Source organism: Marmota monax, unplaced genomic scaffold (assembly GCF_021218885.2).
Source record: "Marmota monax isolate L192 unplaced genomic scaffold, Marmota_monax_Labrador192_F-V1.1 WCK01_AAM20220418_F8-fsc00107, whole genome shotgun sequence".
NCBI classification, from domain to species: domain Eukaryota; kingdom Metazoa; phylum Chordata; class Mammalia; order Rodentia; family Sciuridae; genus Marmota; species Marmota monax.
The window spans coordinates 4,449,732-4,469,848 of NW_026693761.1; the positions used below are offsets into that span (position 1 = coordinate 4,449,732).

The following is a 20,117-nucleotide window of genomic DNA, read 5'->3' on the forward strand; positions in this document are numbered from 1 at the left end:
CATGATGAACATATTTCAGAGATGTAATAAATGTCTGCTAAAAAACCCCTCCTCTCTTCAGTACAGTGAAAGCTATGTAACAGGACAGAAAAAAAAATGTAAGGAATACTTTGAATAAAAGCAAATGAACATGCAACAGTTTAAAACTATAGTAAGGGACATTTTATCAAGCCTAAATGTTGCTTGGATTCAATTTTCTGTTGTCAGTTACTATGTGACTTGACAAAACATTATTTCAGTTTTTAAATGGGAGTCAACGAAGAGGGGGTCACTAAGATGTAAGTAACATTCTACAGTGTCAACGAAGATAATGGAACCAGTAGTATTTTTATGTCCGTAACTGAAGCAGGATGCACCTGGTCCTGGATGTTCCCAAATAAAATTGAGGTGACATTATTGGTAACAATTAATGCAATTTTATTTGATCACGTGGGACTCATTGGGCTTGTCATATTTGCCTCAAAGCTTTTCTTTGTTACATTTTATCACATGTGAATGACATGAAAATCAAATTTTGTCATCAAATAAAATTTTTACTCAAACAAGTAAAACATGGTAATTCTTAATTCCTAATATCATAGATATTTTTGTTGCCAAAGAGTATGTTGTCTAAAAACAGATTAGGAGTTATGACCTTCAAAAATTAAGATATAAAGTTCAAACAACTTTGAATATGCTCAAGAAGTGCTTGTAAGTATGTTTTTATGAGTGATCCAGAAAGCTGTAATGTTGTCACTTGAAATTAAGTCTTTTTTTTTTTTTTACATTTTGAGGCAGTTCTCTCCCTCCCCTCCCCCATTTTCATACTAGAGATTGAACTCAGGGGTACCTAATCACTGAGCAACATCCCCAGCATCCTTCCCCTTTTTTAAATTTATTAAGAGACATAGTCTTGCTAAATTGCTTAGAACCTCACTAAATTGATGAGGCTGGCTTTGAACTCATGATCCTTTGAGCCAGTTTCATTTTAATGGAAATATTTTGCAGTCCTGGTTCAGGCTTTGAAAACTTAGATATCTAGGAGGCAAAAAAGAACCTTCTCATATATTTCAGAGCCACTTCAAACCTAGAGCCCTATGGATGTTGCTAAGGTCTTTACATGAAATGCATTAAAATCTGGGTGCTTCAAACCCAGGAAGTAAATGTCCTTAACTTGATTTACCTATAATCTGCATCATGCCTTGTTCTGCTCTATTTCATTGAAGATTATCAAGGAGGGATATGTCATAGAAGTAGAGGAAGCAATGATGCTCACTGAAGGACAAGTGAGGGACTTCTACGGTCAAATAGAAGACGAGGTAAGAAATTTTCTAAAAAAGCCACTTTGTATTTAAATACATTCAAATACAGTGATTCCTATGAACTTCATTATAGAAAAGCAAATGGGTAGGTCTAGTCAACTAAGCTGCAGGTGTCCTTGATAGTGTCCATATCTTGGTCAGGCCAAAGACAGTGGCTTTGGGGAAATCTCTTCAAAGATAGATATAGTTATACTCCAGGAAAGCAAAATGGTCTGGTTGTTTCCTTGGAATGAATATCTCTTTTTTATTATGTCCTCTGGACGTGTACCTCCAGTGAAGAATCTCCTCAACTTCAGCTCCACAGGAATGGTTTTAAACCATTCTTTACCTAAAGTTATTTCTTGCAGGTTGTGTTCATTTAGATTATCTTTTGCCTAGACAAATATGATGAAAACAGTGCTGGAAAATATTGGAAAGTGCACTGGCTTAAAAGTCAGGAGACCTATCTTCTAGAAACCCACTGTCCAATATGGTGGGTGCTAGACAACTGTGGTCATTTGAATTTAAATTCATTAAAAGTAAATAATGTTAAAAATTCAGAGACTCAGTTGCACTAATCACATGTCAAGTGCTCAGTAGCCACATGCAGCTACTCTGTTGGAGAGTGCAGAAGAACATGTTCCTCATCACAGAAAATTCCATCTGATAGCAACTTGCAGAACTGGCTGCAATTTGAAGAACCACCCCTCCTGGTTCCACATGTATAAAGATTTATAAAATGAAAGGGTTGAAGCAGCTGTATCAGTAGCAACTGTGAACTATTGAGTAAATTCAATTCATGAATTTCACCAGCAGGCTACTGAATCAAAACCACTGGGATTGAGTTCCAGAATGCTGTGCTTTAATAATCCCTGCACATGACTTAGAAACATCCTAAAGTTTGAAAATAATTGTTAGACTGCCTTTATAGTCAATTCCTGCTAGCTGTGGATTTTTATTTTATTCCCACGCTCAGTGATCATGAAGGAGAAGATTCCATTGGTCTTCATGGCTGCCATTTTACTCTACCTATTTCAGGAGGCTGAATTATTTTATTTTTATCATTTTATTTTGTAGCCTGACTTTGAAGATTTTGTGTCTTTAATGACAACTGGATTAAGCTATGTGCTAGTTGTATCTCCAGGAAATGAAAAACCAGATTCCCTAGAAGAAGCTCAGCTGGATATAGAATCTAACGAACCACCTGAAGATCTACCCGAGGCTGAAGTTAATGACACATTGGCCACAATGAAGAAGCTACCCAAGGCTGAAGTTAATGACACATTGGACACATTGGTCACAATGAAGAAGCAGGACAGGTAGCAAAGACAATTAAATTATCATTTATTTTTGTCATTAAATAATAAAAGTGTAATGTCCAAAATCTCAAAACTTAAGGGCAAATGTTTTTATTTTGAAGCCACAGGCTTTCTTCCAGTCAGCCTAAAATGTTTAATGTTTACGCCAAGAACATTAGAAAAGGAAGAATTATTCCAGCTTGTTTTTCTAAACCTGGGAAACATCAGCCTGACATCGTGGCCAGCCTGACATCATGGCCAGCCTGACATCGTGCATAATCCCTCCCAACCCTGTATTCTCTCCATCTCTCCACATTCCCCTTCCACCTTCCCTGATCCCTGAAGACATCAGGCATGCTGTTTTATTTAAGGCTGGTTATAAATTGCTGACAACAAAATGGTTGTACATTTTTGTCAGTGAATTTAAAAATTTTTGAAAGTGAATATAAAAGGTTTTCAGAATACTGGTTTTATATGCTGTGTGTGTACCTTTTGCTCTTGTGAAGACTCAGAGAATCTAGCATTTAACAGTTGTGAAAGCTATGCCTAAAAGAAAGTGGGGTGAACAGGAACGTATATAGAGTATCTGATTCTTGAAGCTTCATGGGGTGTGTCTCCCTGCTGCTCAGCAGCCCACTTAATTGCATTTTCTGCTCAAGAATCTCCAGAACTTTCCTTGTTGTCTTAATAATGATCTGTGGTAGCTTTTCTTGAGTAGCTACATCTGCTGGTTCCCATCAGTGTTATACTTTTTAGATAGGGGAAATTTCCAATATCATTACTTCTAAGTTTTTAGCAGGATAGAGGGGCTGATAAGATAAATCAACAGCTGACAAAGGACTTTGTAAATGGTAGTGGTTATTTTCTGTTTTTTTTTTCAGGGTAAATAAGGGAAGATTTTGGTTGGGAGTAATAGGCTTGAAAATATACTGGATTTTATACCAGAATTTTTGAGCCATTCACAAACTAGCATCTTGAAAAACGCTCCATGCACTTGGTACAAGTCCACATTTCATTGGTACTCTTCCCCTGTAATAAGTTTCCATTACATCAGACTTGGAGAAACAATTGTCTCCAATTGTTCAACCCCCACATAATAGCACAAAGTCAGCATTTTAATTGGCAGGATGAGAGTGGAATGAGGTTTGTATAATCTTGCTTCAGAAAAGTCTGCAGTATTTTCTTACTAAACTTAGGGATCCTATTTGCCTTTGGCCTGTGGTACCTTGAGCAATAGCCACAAGTAGGGAGCATGGGATGGTGTGGAGCATGCTTGTCTCGTACTTATTCTGGTTTCCACAGCTTGTTCTGGAGGAAGGGCCTAATAGGTGATGTCACTTCCTTCTTATACCATTTTTTTTTAAATACTTGAACCCAGGAGCACTTTACCACTGAACTACATCACCAGCCCTTTTTATTTTTTATGGTGAGACAGACTCTTGATAAGTTGCTGAGGAGGCCTCCAACTTGCTATCCCCCTGCCTCAGTCCTCCTGAGTCAAAGGAATTACAGGTGTGGCCGCTTTGCCAAGCTCCCATCTGACATCTTTTAAGTAGACCCAGAACCTAACAGATTAAGGACAAATACCTCTCATAAGTAATTTGCACATTTGTTCACTTTTACTTTTTACTGTTTTCTTCCCCATCTAAGAGCCTCCTCATGCTCCTCTTTGAATAATGGGGATGCAGGGGGAGGCAGAAGGGAAGTTAAAAGCAGCACAATCAGACTGGGAATGATTGATGATCCACTCCATGAACATGAGCTATGTCCAGGACAGCCAGGGCAGCAGAGGCCAAGGGCTATGCCAGGTTGGTTATTCCTGCATAGACAAACACAGTTTGTGACACCATATGTTATGGGAAAACATCCTCCATGCCAATGATGTAGTGCCTGCTATAATGGCTGGCTGAAAGGGGAGGGAGGGAGAACGGGAAGCACACAGAATGGGCACCCACATTTCAGATTCCCCCTGGAGGGCTTTTTACACATGATTTACACTACCTATGTACATGTCTTCCTATAGATGAGGAAGATGTGGTTCTGTTAGTCACACTTCCCGGAGTCACACAAGTAGTTACTGGCAGAGTTTTCACGCATCCATTCATTTATCTGATATTTATTAACTTCCTACTATATGTTATGTCCTGGAGGTAAAAAATGGAGAATAATTAGATGACCCCTGAGGTCCCTTTCATCTTTAAATCTTTAAATCGAGTGTAGGTGACATTTCCTATCTACGATAATATGTAGATGTTCTTTGATGTACTGTCCAGTTGTATCCCAATAAACTCATCATAAGTTGAAAGTATTATAAGTAGAAATGCATTTAACACACCTAAGCTACTCATAGTCACAGGATAAGCCATGCAGCCCACTGTGGAGGATCAGTATTTCCTGGTGATCTTAGAGCTCACTGCTGCTGCTCAGCTTCAAGAGCGATCCTACTGCATATTGCTGGCTGGGAAAAGATCACAATTCAAAATGAAAAATGTTGTTTCTATGAAATGTACATCAGTTTCTTTCATAAAGTCAGAAAAAAACCATAAGTTGAATCATCCTTTGTCAGGAACCAACTCGATTATATTTCTCTGTCCATAGAAGGTGTCTCTTCTATTCTTGGTGAGTTCTCTATTTGTTCTTATACATGTTATAGCTATAGAGAGCTTGATTTTTTTTCTTTAGTGAAATTCTTATTTTAATTAAGGTAATAGACACCTTTCCTAAAGCAATCTCTAACATGTTTCTGGGATGAGGGTATTCCACATTCTGTACCCTGACTCTCCACTCCCGTTGCCACAACTTTCTTCAGTCTCTGGAATCAAATGGAATTGCACTAATGAGCAGCTGGCTGCTGATGAGTCCTGGAATTCTGCTTAGGCTCTCAATTAGAGAGAAAGTGAGGATGGTGTGGTGGTCTCCAGTGAGGGCTTGGGCAATGCCTGAACTAAGACTCAGGAAGCAGGAACCTGGAGACAGCATCAGGCCTTGAGAAAAATAAACAGACTCAAGGAAGGGTGATATTGGACTTCACAGGCTCTTCCTGAGCCCCGAAAGGACACATGATGGAGCTGTTAGAATTATTGAATTCCCTGCCCTTGAAATCCAAGGGGACTCTCTTCTCTAATTGTTCTTACAGGAGCATGACAGCCTTCTGGCTTCTATAGCACAGGCTTGTGGCCTAGAGACTCCTTTGCTGTAAATCCTCCACCACTCTAACACACCACAAACCAGACCTATGTCGCAGTGATCCAATCAAGAGAAATGACAGCAACCTACGGAAGCCCAGCAGCCGGAGAAAGGAAGAGCTACATACAACTCATACCTGAAACTCAGGGAAAGGACCTACTAGTGGCAGAAAAGTCATTTAAAAATATAGAATAATAATAATAGTGCTTGAGATCTAAAAAAGACTTCACATTTAAATGATAAAAAATCCTGAGTTGAACTATAAATTCAGTGGAGAATCAGAAGGTGTGATAGTTATCTGAGACTTGAATTCATGACATGAGAATCAGATACAAGAAATAGCTCAAAGTACAAAGAGAAAGAAGAAATACTAAACTGAAAACATGAGAGCAGAAATAAGCAATGTGGAGAATATCCTGAGGAACCAATATGCTAATAAGAGAAATTTTATGCAGAGAAGAAAGAACAGATGGACACGCTGTAATTCAACAAATAATAGAAAAAAAACATGCCCTGCAATGAATAAACACAAATACAGGAATATCGTGGGAAGAAACTGTGCACACTATTTTGAGACAGAATAAAGCACCCGGTAGTATATTTTATGTTTAAAATCGGGAGCAGGTCATTTTCTTCACATTCCCCTCCTATGTATGACAAAAATATTTTTAACTACTAATTATTGAATAAGTCATCAGCAATGCTAGAAAATAAAGATAGACATTAAAAGGTCTTTTTATGGAATATGTATAGATGAGCATATAAATAAAAAATAAAAATCAATATTACAGTGTCTAAAGTGAAAAAAGTGATGGATTAATATTGCTTAGATTTATTTAATGATGTTTTTAAAATAAAAAATTATATCTACCACAGGAATGAGTTTTTGTTTTTAAAAAGCATCACATCAGTTTTTGAAGATGTGTTAATGATTTTATTAATATTGAACTTTGTAGTCATATTTAATAGAAAGAGATATGTAAAAGTCCCACTTTGGAATAATTCCAGAAATGGAAATACGGCCCACAGGTTTGTTACTGAGGTTGATATTTCCACGTGAAATACAATGTACAAGATTTTAGTTTTTTCAGTGCTGCCTTCTAATCCAGGGCCTCATGCATGAGATAACTATTGAGTTATAACTCCTGGCCCCATTAGAGGACATGTTTTTAATTAAAAGATAGTCATAAAAAAGTGCAAACTTGAAGGGTAAATATATATTATTAAAATTCAACACAAACTATAGGAATTATTGAGGATACAGATAAAAGATTTTTCTTTTGTTAGGAGTATTTTATTACTAACATGGTTAGAATTAAGGTGCATGGTGTGATAAAAGAAGCCTGGCTTTTAGCCTGTTTTATTATTGGCTTGCATTTTCCCTTGGACTTTCAGAGACTTCCTTCCACCAATTCCACAATTGGCAGCAACTGAGAAGAAGCTACTTATAAGGGAGAAATAACTGACTGACATGGAACTTGTCATCAGAATACTAAGAAAAAGACTACAACCTCTTCATTCAACAAGTTGCCTGTACAGCAAAGTTACATATTGCTCTCATGGAAGATATTTGGAGACTTAGTCAAACAAAAACTATAGGGAAAAAGAATCAGTTGTTAGTAAACCCTGGAATCTATATGCACACACACTGAATACACGCAATGCATAATTCTCAATTATATAAGCGCTAATAAAGGACTCTTGAGGTAGATGTGTGCTGACAGATTCTAAATTATCTCAACAAAACCTAGAAAGTTGCTGGGTGTGTGTGGCCAGATGGTTCAAAGGTCTCAGAGGGCAGAGGAAGGAGGAGATAAAGAAGGCAGCTGAGCATGTTGTAAGGGCATGTTGCAGAAAGGGGCATGAATGGAGTGTGAAAGGTGGGAAATGGTGTGCCAGAGGCAAGACATATTCAGAATGTATGTATCTGATGTTGGGAACAGGAAAAAGATGGCTGGCATTAGTGCTTTGGATAACTACACAACTTCCATGTTAACAAGGGAAAGACTTGAATAGCAGAATGAGTAGCAACTTGATCAGACCAGCAAAATAAGGGAAAGAAAAACAAACTAATATTCAAAATAAACAGTGCATATAAAGTAATATGGAAGGAGTGAAGTCCAGACTAGAGCTATTATACTAAATATGAAAAGGTTAATTCTTCCATTTAGTACAGAGATAACCAGGCTAAGGTAAATAGATAAGAGATAAATTATAAACTACCCTGATAATGATACAGATAAGAATCATCAGTGGGTATTAAGCAATTGTAAAAAACTATATGCATAGTTTCATATATTATCCTCATAGATTACTTATTAATTAAAAGAGGAAATTGTAGCTTCAGGGGTTGGTGGGACCATATTAACCATGCAAATATCACCAATGATGGTAAAAACTAACATCATGTAATACCTATTGTGATGCACAAGGAAGGTCACAGGATCACTTGGGATGCACCCCTGCTAGATACTCATAACCTGAATATAATTGCAAACTACTGGGTCATCCTATAGTTTGAAGCCATACAAAAGGAAGGACAGGCCTGGACTCTTCAAAATGTCAATATCATGAAACAAAAAAGGCTGAGGCATTGTTCAAGATTAAAGGAGAAGAAGGAGATAGGATAGCTACATACAATGCATGATTCTGGAGTAGAAAAACAATTATTATCATTAAGGCAGTAAATTGGGGAATTAATGAAACTTGAATATGTTCTGCTTGTGAGATAATGGATTTATATCAGTGATAAATTCCCTGAAGTATTTGGTTAGAGAACCTGCAGCTTGCTCTCAAAGGCTCTGCAAACCTCACAGTCACAACCAGTCCCTGGACTGCAGACACACACAGCTGGCTGGGATGGGGAAAGGAAAGAGACAACAGATGTGGCAAAGGTTAACAGTTGGTGAATAAGACACTGAGTATAAATGCAAGTTCATTGTTCTATACTTTTTGATCAATTTGAATTTTTTCAAAATTAAAAATGTAAACAACCTCACTCATCTATCTATGTTCTATTTAGAAGGAACATAAAGGAAAATGAACATAAAAGGATGTAATAAAATTGCCAGGAATAATTTTAAAGTTGATCCTTAAAAGTGCTTCAACTTGTTTAAAAAAAATAACATGATGGAGAAGACAAAATTGGTGAAGATATAGTAATCAAAACAATTTAGTTCAGCCAACATAACTACTAAGTATATAAGAAAAAAAGTAGCAGAAAAGTAAGGAGAACTTGATAAAAACACCTGCTAGTAGATGGAAACAGGTAATGACAGAGAACAAATAACACACACTCTACAAGCAATATACAATAGAGGATCTTTAGTACATGGAATGTGAAATAGAATAACCTTACCTACCTCAAATAAATTTTCTCTGTTCACAAAGAAAATTTTAAGAAAAAAAATTATTTTTAATTTCTACCATACATTCTAGCTGATCATAACCTATTGAAATTGGAAATAAACAATGGAAAAATGACCAAAAATGTCTATTTGAAAGTATAAATCTTGTTTCTAAATAACCTTTGTTTTGGGGCTAGGGTTGTGGTTCAGTGGTAGAGTGCTCGCCTAGCATGCAGGAGGCACTGGGTTCGATCCTCAGCACCATATAAATGTAAAATAAAGATATTAGGTCCACCTAAAACTTAAGAATAAATATTTTTTAAAAACCCCTGTTTCAAAGACAAACTTAAAAGGAAAAGTAGAAACTATCTGGAAAGCTCTTCAAAAAAGAATTTTTAAATGTTTTTTATATAATTTTTTTCTTAACATTTTATCTTGAGCCATGCTTATCATCTCATAAAGTCAAAGACAGACGATGTTTTTATAACTGGTTTTTGGAGTAATTCAATCAAAAGTTGAACAAATACCATATTTTTGGATATAATAGGGAAAGAACTTATTTTGACATGAAATTCAATTTTTGTTTTATTTAATTTCATTTAGTTTTGGCAAGGTTTTTGAACTCTAACTTTTTAAGTTTAAAAGTAATTTCTAAACAATAGTTTTAAATGGTTTTATTAGTGCATTATAGTTATAAATAATAGTGGGGCTCATTTTGACATAATCATGGAATATAATTTGCTCCACATCAGTCCCTAGTACTTCCTTTTCCCCTCTCCTTCTCTACTTCCTCTATTCTACTGGTTTTCCTTCTATTTATTTATTTTTAAATTGGTGCTTTATAGATAAATATAAAGACGGGTTCACTGTGGTATACTCATATATGCACGTAGCATTATTTGGGCATTTTCATTCCACAGTTCTTCCCTTTTCCTGTCAACCGTTTCACTCAATTTGAGCTTGCTACTATGTCTGGTTTCTAACACCACATTGAGAAGAGATTAATCCCAGTAATTACAGCCACTTCGGAACAATGCCTTATACTAATAAATATATTTTTTTTCAAAAGCTCATTAACAATGTTCTTCAGCAGTCCACTAATCTGAGGTAAATTGGAGTGATTTTCTTGAACTGGTTAGGCAATTCGATAATATGGAAAGGAAAAATTATTTTTAAACTATATTTGGTTCTTTGGTCACTCATTTCCCACTGCTTCCATTCTGGGCTGTGGAGCAGTGCGGACTAATTTCCTGCCCCCGCCCCCCACCATTTTCTGGGAGTTGATTTATGTATGTGTGTATGCACGTTTCTTGGTCAGGTTTTTAAAATGATGTGTTTTATTTTGGGGGTGTCAATTACTATGCCATCTGTTTATTCGTAGATCTGATCTTAAGCAGTCGAAATTGTTGGAGAAATGTAAGCAGAGTTTCACTGAAGGGTTTCACTCCCTTCTTGGCTGGAGGGCCCTGATGCCCTCGTGTTTCTGGGAGTCACAAAGCAAGTTCTGAGGAGAGGAGACTGGAATGGACTGGAATGTGTCAGCCTAGCCTCCAGTGCTTTTTAGACTTGTAAGAGATGACTCAGGGCTCACCAAAGTTGGTCTACTTTTAATTGTTCTCAGTTCTTATCCCCCAACCTGAAGGATATGGAAAATGACAACCTCAGGACAGGGAAATGACACCCCCCACAAAACTGTCCTGGAAGAAGAGGGAGAAAGAAGTCAATCCCAGTAAATCCTTTCCCAGTAACAATGCCCCCCACTAGGGTGGGAGGTGAGAGGTGAAGGAAGCAAACTTTCATCCCTTCCTGAGCATCTCTACCAAAAGCAAACATTCATCCTTTCCCAACCACAATGGGTCCTGAAGGGAGGAGGGGGATACCGAAATGCCCTTTCTCATGGCGGATGAGTTCTGGAAGGAGAAAAGCAAATAGTGAAGCTCTGGGTAACAGTGGGTCCCAGAGGAAGAAGATAAACAATTTCTGAGCTTTCATCCCTTTCCAGTAACAATACGTTTTGGACTTTTTACAGTTTTTTTTTTTCCCTGACTATCCAAACCAACATATTCTGCTTCAGTCTACAATGATTAATTCACTCTCATTGTAACCTATAAAATTCAGAGCCCCTCTATAACTGACTGTCATTTTCTATCTAGAAAGTGTACCTCTCCAGAGCTTGACTGATTGACTCCCGCTGTGGAATAAAGGAAAGCTTGCTGATTCATGTGAGGTTTGCTTCCAACCCCAATATCTGTGCTTCCATAATGGTGCTGAAACCATTTTAGTTATTTTTGCTTATACAACCTGCATCTCCCAAGGGTCAACCAGGAGACAGGCTCCTCATCCCAGAACTTAGATCACAGGTTTCCAGTGAAAGAGTTCTTTGCTCTTCTCCACTTTGTGGATTCAATTTGCTGGTTCTGTTATTATTCACTCTTGGGAAGCTGCTATGATAGGAAAAAAACATGTGGCTTCCTCTGAAGATGTTATTCCATTCTCCAAAGGGATAAATCATATGGATTTAAAGGATGTTTGCTTTAGTCATCTTTTTTGCTGCTGTGACTAAAAGACCTGACGAGAAAATTTTAGTTTATTTTGGGGCTCACGGTTTCAAAGTTCCCAGTCCATAGACGGCTGGCTCCATTCCTTGGGGCTTATGGTGAGGCAGAACATCATTCATGGTGGAAGAGTGTGGCAGAGGGGAGCAGCTCACATGATGATTAGGAAGCAGAGAGTCTAAGCTCAGCTCACCAAATGCATATCCCAAAGGCATGCTTCCAGTGACCCACCTCCTCCAGCCACAACCCTACCTGCCTTTGGTTACTACTCAGTTATTCCCATATGGAGATCAAATCACTGATTGGGGTAAGGCTCTTACAACCCAATCATTTCACCTCTGAACATTCCTACATCGTCTCACACATTAGTTTAGGGAATACTTGACACCCAAACCGTAACAATGTTAAAAATATAGTTCACTAGGAGTAAAGAAGTTGGGAAATGAAGTCAACTAGAAGGTTGAAATATTCAAAGGGTGGGAGGACAGGAAGTGGAAGCAAGGGAGTGCCTGAGGCCCTAAAAAGGGAAGAAGTGAGAAATAGTAGAGAGAAAAGTTATATTGCTATTAGAGGGAGAGGTGAGGAGAAGAGGCATAATAAAGCAAAGAAACGAGAAGAGCAGAAGAACGTCATTGCCCCCCCCCCATTTCAACCCAAATTACCTCAAAACAAAACACCAAATACAATGAAATAGCAAAAGGTTAATAAAAGGAAAAGAAATGATAAAATAGAAAACGGGAAAAGAAAAAAGTATACACATGTATATTGTATATACTTGAATCTATCAGCAAATAAGTCAGAACAATCAAAATATTAATAATGATAATTAATAATAAAAGGAAAAGATTAAAGAAAAATTCTTAATTAAAAATGTGTAAACTTTTCCGCTAAAGTAGCTGAAGTTGAGTATCTACATCCTATTCCAGACTGTCTGTCTTCCAGTCCTTTATTTCTTGGGCTGTGTGCCTCTTTGTGAGAGCCAATACTGGATGATGTTAAACCCAACCTCCTTTTTTGATCTTGTCTCTCCTCTTGCTGGAGAAGTTTGGAAGTATAGCTGGTTGAGATGGCTCTCAGCTTCTCTGTTCTCCAGGGCAGGGGGATGGAACTGGAACCTCCTATTGGGATTTTGGCTAGACATCTCAGATCACTGCTCTTCCTGGTTGGAAGTGGTGCACGGATCTATTTGGGAAGTTCTGGGTGCTGGGTTCGAGCTCTAAATGGAACTTTGGACTTTTATTTGGAGTAGGTATTTTCGAGTGATTAAATCCTTGCACATTTAGGGCTGGGTTGATGTTGATCTCAGCTGGGAATCTGGGTTTGTATAATACCCAAAGAGTTCTACTTTTAGGGTGGGGTTACAGACCTTTCTACATTCTACCACCTTCCTTCATTTAGTTTATAATAATCTTAAATAATGTTTTGTATTTCAACAGTTTACAAGAACTTCTGGATCAACAACACATATCTCAGTATTGTGATATTGAAGATGATGCAACTAATGTTGCGAGGCTCCTTGATGTTTTCTTTCCTGATTTTAAATTAATGAAAAGCAAGAAGGAAGGAAAGACAATGGCACTGCTGCGACCAGATCTTGTTCATGAAAGGAAAGGTAGGAAATAAAGCATAAACTGTTTAAGTACTTTTTAGAGGGATGAATATTAACTTGCTAATTTCTTAGTGATAATGAATAAAACATTTTTAAAAGAGTTTATGAACAATTTTTTTGAACTATGACTTGTCGGTTGATGTTACCATTGCAGTAATTATTATATAGGTGAGATAAGAAGCTTTCATGTTTGAAATGCCTCAATTCAGTTTGGGTCAACCCTAATTAAGTGTGACTGGAGGGCTGGGAATGTAGCTTAGTGGGAGAATGCTCGCCAAGCACGTGGGAAGCTGCTTAGGATTCCATCCCTAGTGCGCGCTCACACGCACACACCACACACACACACACACACACACACACGCAGGCACACCAAAGTTTGAACAGCATGACTTGAAGAAAATATTTCACCAAGTCTTTTTCTTTATTTTTAAAATTCAGAAGATTAAAATGCAAACGCATAAATAAAGTTCCCAGCATTTTAAGTACAAGTTATTTTTAACCACATTTTACAATCCCATAGCAGAGTAAATACCACAGGATAAGAAGAGGAAGTATAAATTAAAAATTCATTTGTAACTTTTTTCTTTTTTATTCTAATTTGTTATATATGACAGCAGGATGCATTACAATTTATATTACACATGTAGAGCACAATTTTTCATATCTCTGGTGGTATACAAAGTATGTAACTAGTGTACAGAAACACAATTGATATTGATCTTTTATTCCCTGACTTGCTAAATTCAGTTCTAGGAGCTTTGATGATGTGGTCTTTATATAGAATGGGATTTCTTCCCCTCAGGTCCACTTACATTTTCAGGTATTTCTGGTGGGTTGGGAACTGAGACATGGGTACTGTAAAGTGCTCCCTGGCATCCTTAGCCTCCTGATACCAGATGCCAGGAACAGTCCTCAAAGCCCCAGGTATGACAACAAAATGTCTCCAGACAATGTCGAATGCTCCTTGGGGGACAGATCCTCTCTGATGGAGAACCATTGCTGTGGACAGCTGTGTTAGTGGCAATGCCATATACTTATCCCCTTGCTGTTCTGTAGGGCTTTTAGTCCCTCTGCTTGCCTCACTGGACCAGCCGAACTTCCTGTGTGCTGCTGGATAGGAGCCACCTGGTCCTTAAGGAGTCAGCTCTTACATTATGCATCAATTGCCCTCATCAGACTATGAAAATTTCAACCTTTTCCTCCTTTGGGGATAATTTTTTTTTTAATCTTGAATGGATGTTGTATTTGCTCAAGTATTTTTTTTTCTGTTTATTGATGTAATTGTGTGCTTTTTCTTAGGTTTAACACATTAATTTTTGAGTGTTGAACAGCCTTACATTCTCCAGATAAATGCCACTTGGTTGTTGGGTAGAGTCAGTTTTACATATGCTAATCATATCGCTAACTGAGGGCTTTAGTGTCACTATTCATAAGATAGATATGTGGTTCTCTTTAATGTCTTTATCTGGTTTTGGTGTCAGAGTAATGCAGGCCTCATAAAATTAGCTAAGAAGTAGTCACGCCTCTTCACTTACTGGAAGAAATAGTGTGGCATCAGCATTTTTATCTTCTTTAAATGTTTATTAAAATATACCAGTAAAATTATCTGGGCCTGGAGTTGTCTTTGTTTTGAAGGCTTGGTTTTGTTTTCATTTTTGCCTTTCTGCCCTTTTTAATTTTTTTTAAAATTATGTCCATATTATTTTTAGTAGACATTATTTTTTGGAACAGTTTTAGATTTGTAGAAAAGTTAACATAATGCAGTTCCCATAATTGTGCCCACCCCCAATGTCTCCTGTTAACAACTTATATTCTTATTATACATTGTTACATTTAATCAACCCATGTGGTTACAATTTATTAACTTAAATTTCAAAGATTACATTAAGGTTCCCTTTTTGCTGTGTACATTTTAAGGTGACACAAGGTCATGTGTCCCCACTACAGAATCATATAGAAGAAATTACTGCCTTAGAACTCCTATGTTCACCTACTGATCCTTTTTCCCTCTCAACCGCTGGCAATCACTGATCTATTTTCTATCTCAACAGTTTGTACTTTCCAGAATGTGAATACCTTTGGAATCATACAGTATGTAGGCTCTTCCGATTGATTTCTTTCACTTAGCAATGTGCAGTTAGGGTTCCTTCAGGTCTTTTTGACAGCATGATAGCTCATTTTTTATTTATTTATTTATTTATTTATTTAGTGTGTGTGTGTGTGTGTGTTTTGTATCTAACGTTCCTCTGTATGGCTGTAACAAAGTGTGTTTATCAAATTACTTATTAAGGGACAACTTGCCTGCTTCCACTTTTTGATGATCGTGAACAAAAGTGCCTTAGACATTCATGTGTGGGTTTTTGTGTAGAACAAGCTTTCAACTTCATTGGGTAAATAGCTAGGAGCATGATTATTGCATCATGTATAAAACTATGTTTAGCTTTGTAAGAAACTGCCAAAATGTGTTTTGCAGTAATTGTTCCATTTCCTTCCCCCTCATCAATGAGCAAAAGTTCCTATTGTTCTGCATCTTTGTCAGCATTTGATATTGTCAGTTTTTGGAGTTTATCTATATTATTAGGAACATAATAATATCTTATTGTTGTTTTTATTTACAATTCCCTAATATGAGGGAGCATCTTGACATATGAGGCCAAGCATCTTTTCATATGCTTACTGGTCATATCTGTATCTTTGCCAAAGAAGATAAAGATCTTGTTTTTGTTTGTTTGTTTGTTTGTTGTTTGGTATCAGGGCTTGAATGAAGGAACACTTATCCACCAAGCTGAGCCACATCCTCAGCCCTTTTTTGTGTTATATTTAGAGACAGGGTCTCACTGAGTTGCTTAGTGTCTTGCTAAGTTGCTGAGGCTGGCTTTGAACTTGTGATCCTGCCTCAGCCTCCCGAGCTGCTGGGATTATGAAATACCTAGAAAAGAGGACATTGAGTGTTTGACCACAAAGAAATGATGAATGTGATGGACATGATAATTGCCCTATTTATTTCACAGGACCTTTTGTCCATATCCTAATTGTGATGTTTGTTTTGTTACTGAGTGGTAACTTTATTTTTATATTTTGAATACTAGTTCTTGATCATATATGTGGTTTACAAATATGTTCTGCGTTTTTGATTCTGTGACTTTTTGCTGTCTTGGCAGTTTTTATCTTCCAAAATGTCATATCATTGGAATCCTACAGTGTCTTTCACAGGAAAGTTTGTGTTTTTAATATAGTCCAACTTACTCTTTTTGGAACTTTTCTTTGTGTGTGTGTGTGTGTGTGTGTGTGTTGTATCTAAAAACTCATCACCAAATCCAAGATCCCCTAGATTTTCTTCTATGCTGTCTTCAACAAAATTCATAACTTTTGTTTTACATTTCAGTCTGTCATTCTTTTTGAGTTAATTTTTGAATAGAGTAAGATCTACCTCCAGATTGGATGTCTTAAATGTGGATATCTAATAGTCCCAGCTCTATTTATAGACAGACTACCCTTTTTCCATTTTTCACCTTTGCTCCTTTGTCACAAGTCAGGTAAGTATATAGTGTGGGTCTTTTTTCTGAACTTTCTATTCTGTTTCATTGATCTATGATTTCCATTTTAATTAATCTGTGGACTAAAAATGTACTTTGTATAATTTCTAGTCCTAAATTGTTAAGTGTATTTTATCACTAAGTATGCAGGGTATCTTGGTGAGTGTGTCATGTGAACTTAAGAAGAACATGTATTTTTGCTGTTATAGGATGAAGTGTTCTATAAATGTCAGTTGCATCAAGTTGATTGATGACTATCTCCTCACACATTTTTTTCCTTGCTCTATGATCATTTACTGATAGAGGAGCATTGAAGTCTCCAATTATAATATTGGGTTTATCTATTAATCTTGCAGTTTATCAATTTGGGCCTCATATGCTTATTGCTGTTTCGTGAGGTATATATACATTATGGATGGTTATGCCTTAGATAATTGACCCTTTTATTATCTCTAATAATTTTCTTTTGTCTGATTCATATAGCTGCTCAGCTTTATAGAAAATTAGTGTTAGTATGTATATATTGTTCTTTATCCCTTTACTTTAAAAATTATCTTTATATCTTTAAAATTATCTTTATATCTTTAAAATTATCTTTATATTTAAAGAGAGTTTCTTGTGAACCCATTTAAATATATATTTATTACCTTATTACTTTCTGAAAATCTCCTTTAAGTGACATATTAAGACCATTCACACTTAAAGTGAATATAAATAGAGTTGTATTAATATATGCCATATTTGTAGTTGTTTTCTATTTACTGCAATTATTTTTGTTTCTTTCTCTTCTATAAATCTTCTCTTTTTCTGCCTTCTCTGGTTTTAATTGAGCATTTTAAAATTCTGGTTCTCTCTTCTCTCAGCATGTTGCTGTGAACTGAATTGGGCATCCCTAATACCAAGTTTACATGTTTAAGTCTTGATCCCTTCTCCATGTGAATGTATTTGAATTGATTAATTGAGGCTGTAAAAAAAGGGTCTTTATAGAAAAGGAATAGATCAGCACTGTCTCCATAGCGAATCTTATCATTGTAAGGAGAGACATTGGAATTCTTGTATTTTTTCTGCTCACCCTCACTCCCTGCAAAATACCAGGATGCAGGTAAGCGGTAGCTCTCTCCATGCCAGGGAGGGAGGGCTCACCAGAAACCTGATTTTCTGGTACTGTTATCTTGGATTCCAGGTTCTAGAACTGTTCAAAAACAAATTTCTATTGTGGAATTAACCCAGTCTGTGGTATTTTATTAGAAAAACCCAAGCTGAATAATATACATATCAAATATACTTAGTTAAAAATCTTGGTTGCCTTGTAGTTTTCAATATATATTTACAATTAATCTAAGTCCACTTTCAAATTACATGTACTTTCTGGATAAAGCGGTTGCCTTATCACAGACAATTATCATAGAGTGTTCCCAATTCTTTCATACTGTCCCTTTGATCCTGGAGATGATTCATTTCACTTATCCATAAGCCATAATTGCCCGATATAGGACATTAATGCTAATATTACTTTCAGCAAGTAGCTATCTATTAACTAAGAGTGTGAAACACAAAATCTGTAATTTTCCCTTTACCTTTTCTTTCTTTGAAACTCATCCTTTCTAGTTTTTTTAAGGAAATTTTTATTTTATTAATTTATATATGACAGTGGAATGCATTACAATTCTTATTACTCATATAGAACACAATTTTTCATATCTCTAATTTATTTATTTATTCTAATTTGTTATACATAACAGCAGAATGCATTTCAATTCATAGTAAACATTTACAGCACAATTTTTCATTTCTCTGGTTGTACACAAAGTAGAGCCACACTATTCCATTCGTGTCTTCATACATGTATTTAATGATGTCCATCTCATTCTACCATCTTACCTACTCCTATCGCCCTTCCCTTTCATGCCCTTCCCTTTGCCCTATCTAAAATTCCTCCATTCCTCCCATGCTCCCCATCCCATCCCCATTATGGATCCGCATCCACATATCAAAGAAAACATTTGGTCTTTGTTTTTTGGGGATTGGCTTTCTTCAAGTAGCCTAATATTCTCCAACTCCATCCATTTACCTGCAATCGCCATGTTTTTATTCTCTTTTAATTCTGAGTAATATTTCATTGTGTATATATACCACAGATTCTTTATCCATTCATCTTCTGAAGGGCATCTAGGTTGGTTTCACAATTTAGCTATTGTGAATTGAGCTGCTATAAACATTGATGTTACTGTGTCCCTGTAGTATGCTGTTTTTAAGTCCTATGGGTATAAACCAAGGAGTGAGATAGCTGGGTCAAATGGTGTTTCCATTCTAAGTTTTCCAAGGAATCTCCATACTGCTTTCCATATTGGTTGCACCAATTTGTAGTCCCACCAGCAATGTATGAGTATGCCTTTTCCCTGACATTCTCGCCAACACTTATTGTTGTTTGTATTCTTTTTTTAAAAAAATATATATATATATTTTTTAGTTGTCATTGGACCTTTATTTTATTTATTTACATGTGGTTCTGATAATCGAACCCAGTGCCTCACACATGTTAAGCAAGTGGTCTACCACTGAGCTACAACCCCAACCCTTGTTTGTATTCTTAATAGCTGCCATTCTAACTGGAGTAAGATGAAATCATAGTGTAGTTTTGAGTTGCATTTCTCTAATTGCTAGGGATGTTGAACATTTTTTCATATATTTGATGATTGATTGTATATCATCTTCTGAAAAGTGTCTGTTCAGTTCCTTGCCCCATTTCTTGATTGGGTCATTTGTATTTTTGGTGTTAAAATTTTTGAATTCTTTATATATCCTAGAGATTAGTACTCAATATGATGTGCATGTGGTAAAATTTGCTCCCATTCTGTAGGCTTTCTATTTACCTCACTGATTGTTTCTTTTGCCGAGAATAAACTTTTTAGTTTGAATCCATTCCATTTATTGATTCTTGATTTTATTTCTTGTGCTATAGGAGTCTGGTTTAAGAAGTTGAGGCCTAATCTGACATGATGAAGATTTGGGCCTTTTTTTTTTATTAGTCACAGGGTCTTTGGTTTAATCACTAGGTCCTTGATTGAGTTGAGTTTTGTGCATGGTGAAAGGGGCTTAATTTCATTTTGCTGCATATGGATTTCCAGTTTTCCCAGCACCATTTGTTGAAGAGACTATCTTTTCTCCAATATATGTTTTTGGCACCTTTGTCTAATATGAGATAACTGTTTTTATGTGGGTTTGTCTCTATGTCTTCTATTCTTTACCATTGGTCTACATGTCTATTTTGGTGTCAATACCATACCATTATTGTTACTTCAGCTC

General features: G+C 36.5%; 1 protein-coding gene across 1 annotated transcript in view; it reads left to right on the forward strand.

Moving 5' to 3' along the window:
- Nme8 (NME/NM23 family member 8) overlaps positions 1–20,117 on the forward strand; it is a 73,732-nt gene that overhangs the window by 19,781 nt on the left and 33,834 nt on the right. Inside the window, exons 9-11 of the mRNA XM_046460647.2 lie at positions 1,206–1,298; positions 2,358–2,599; positions 13,103–13,278. Of these exons, the coding sequence (XP_046316603.1) occupies positions 1,206–1,298; positions 2,358–2,599; positions 13,103–13,278 (511 nt within the window). The remainder of the gene's footprint in view (positions 1–1,205; positions 1,299–2,357; positions 2,600–13,102; positions 13,279–20,117) is intronic.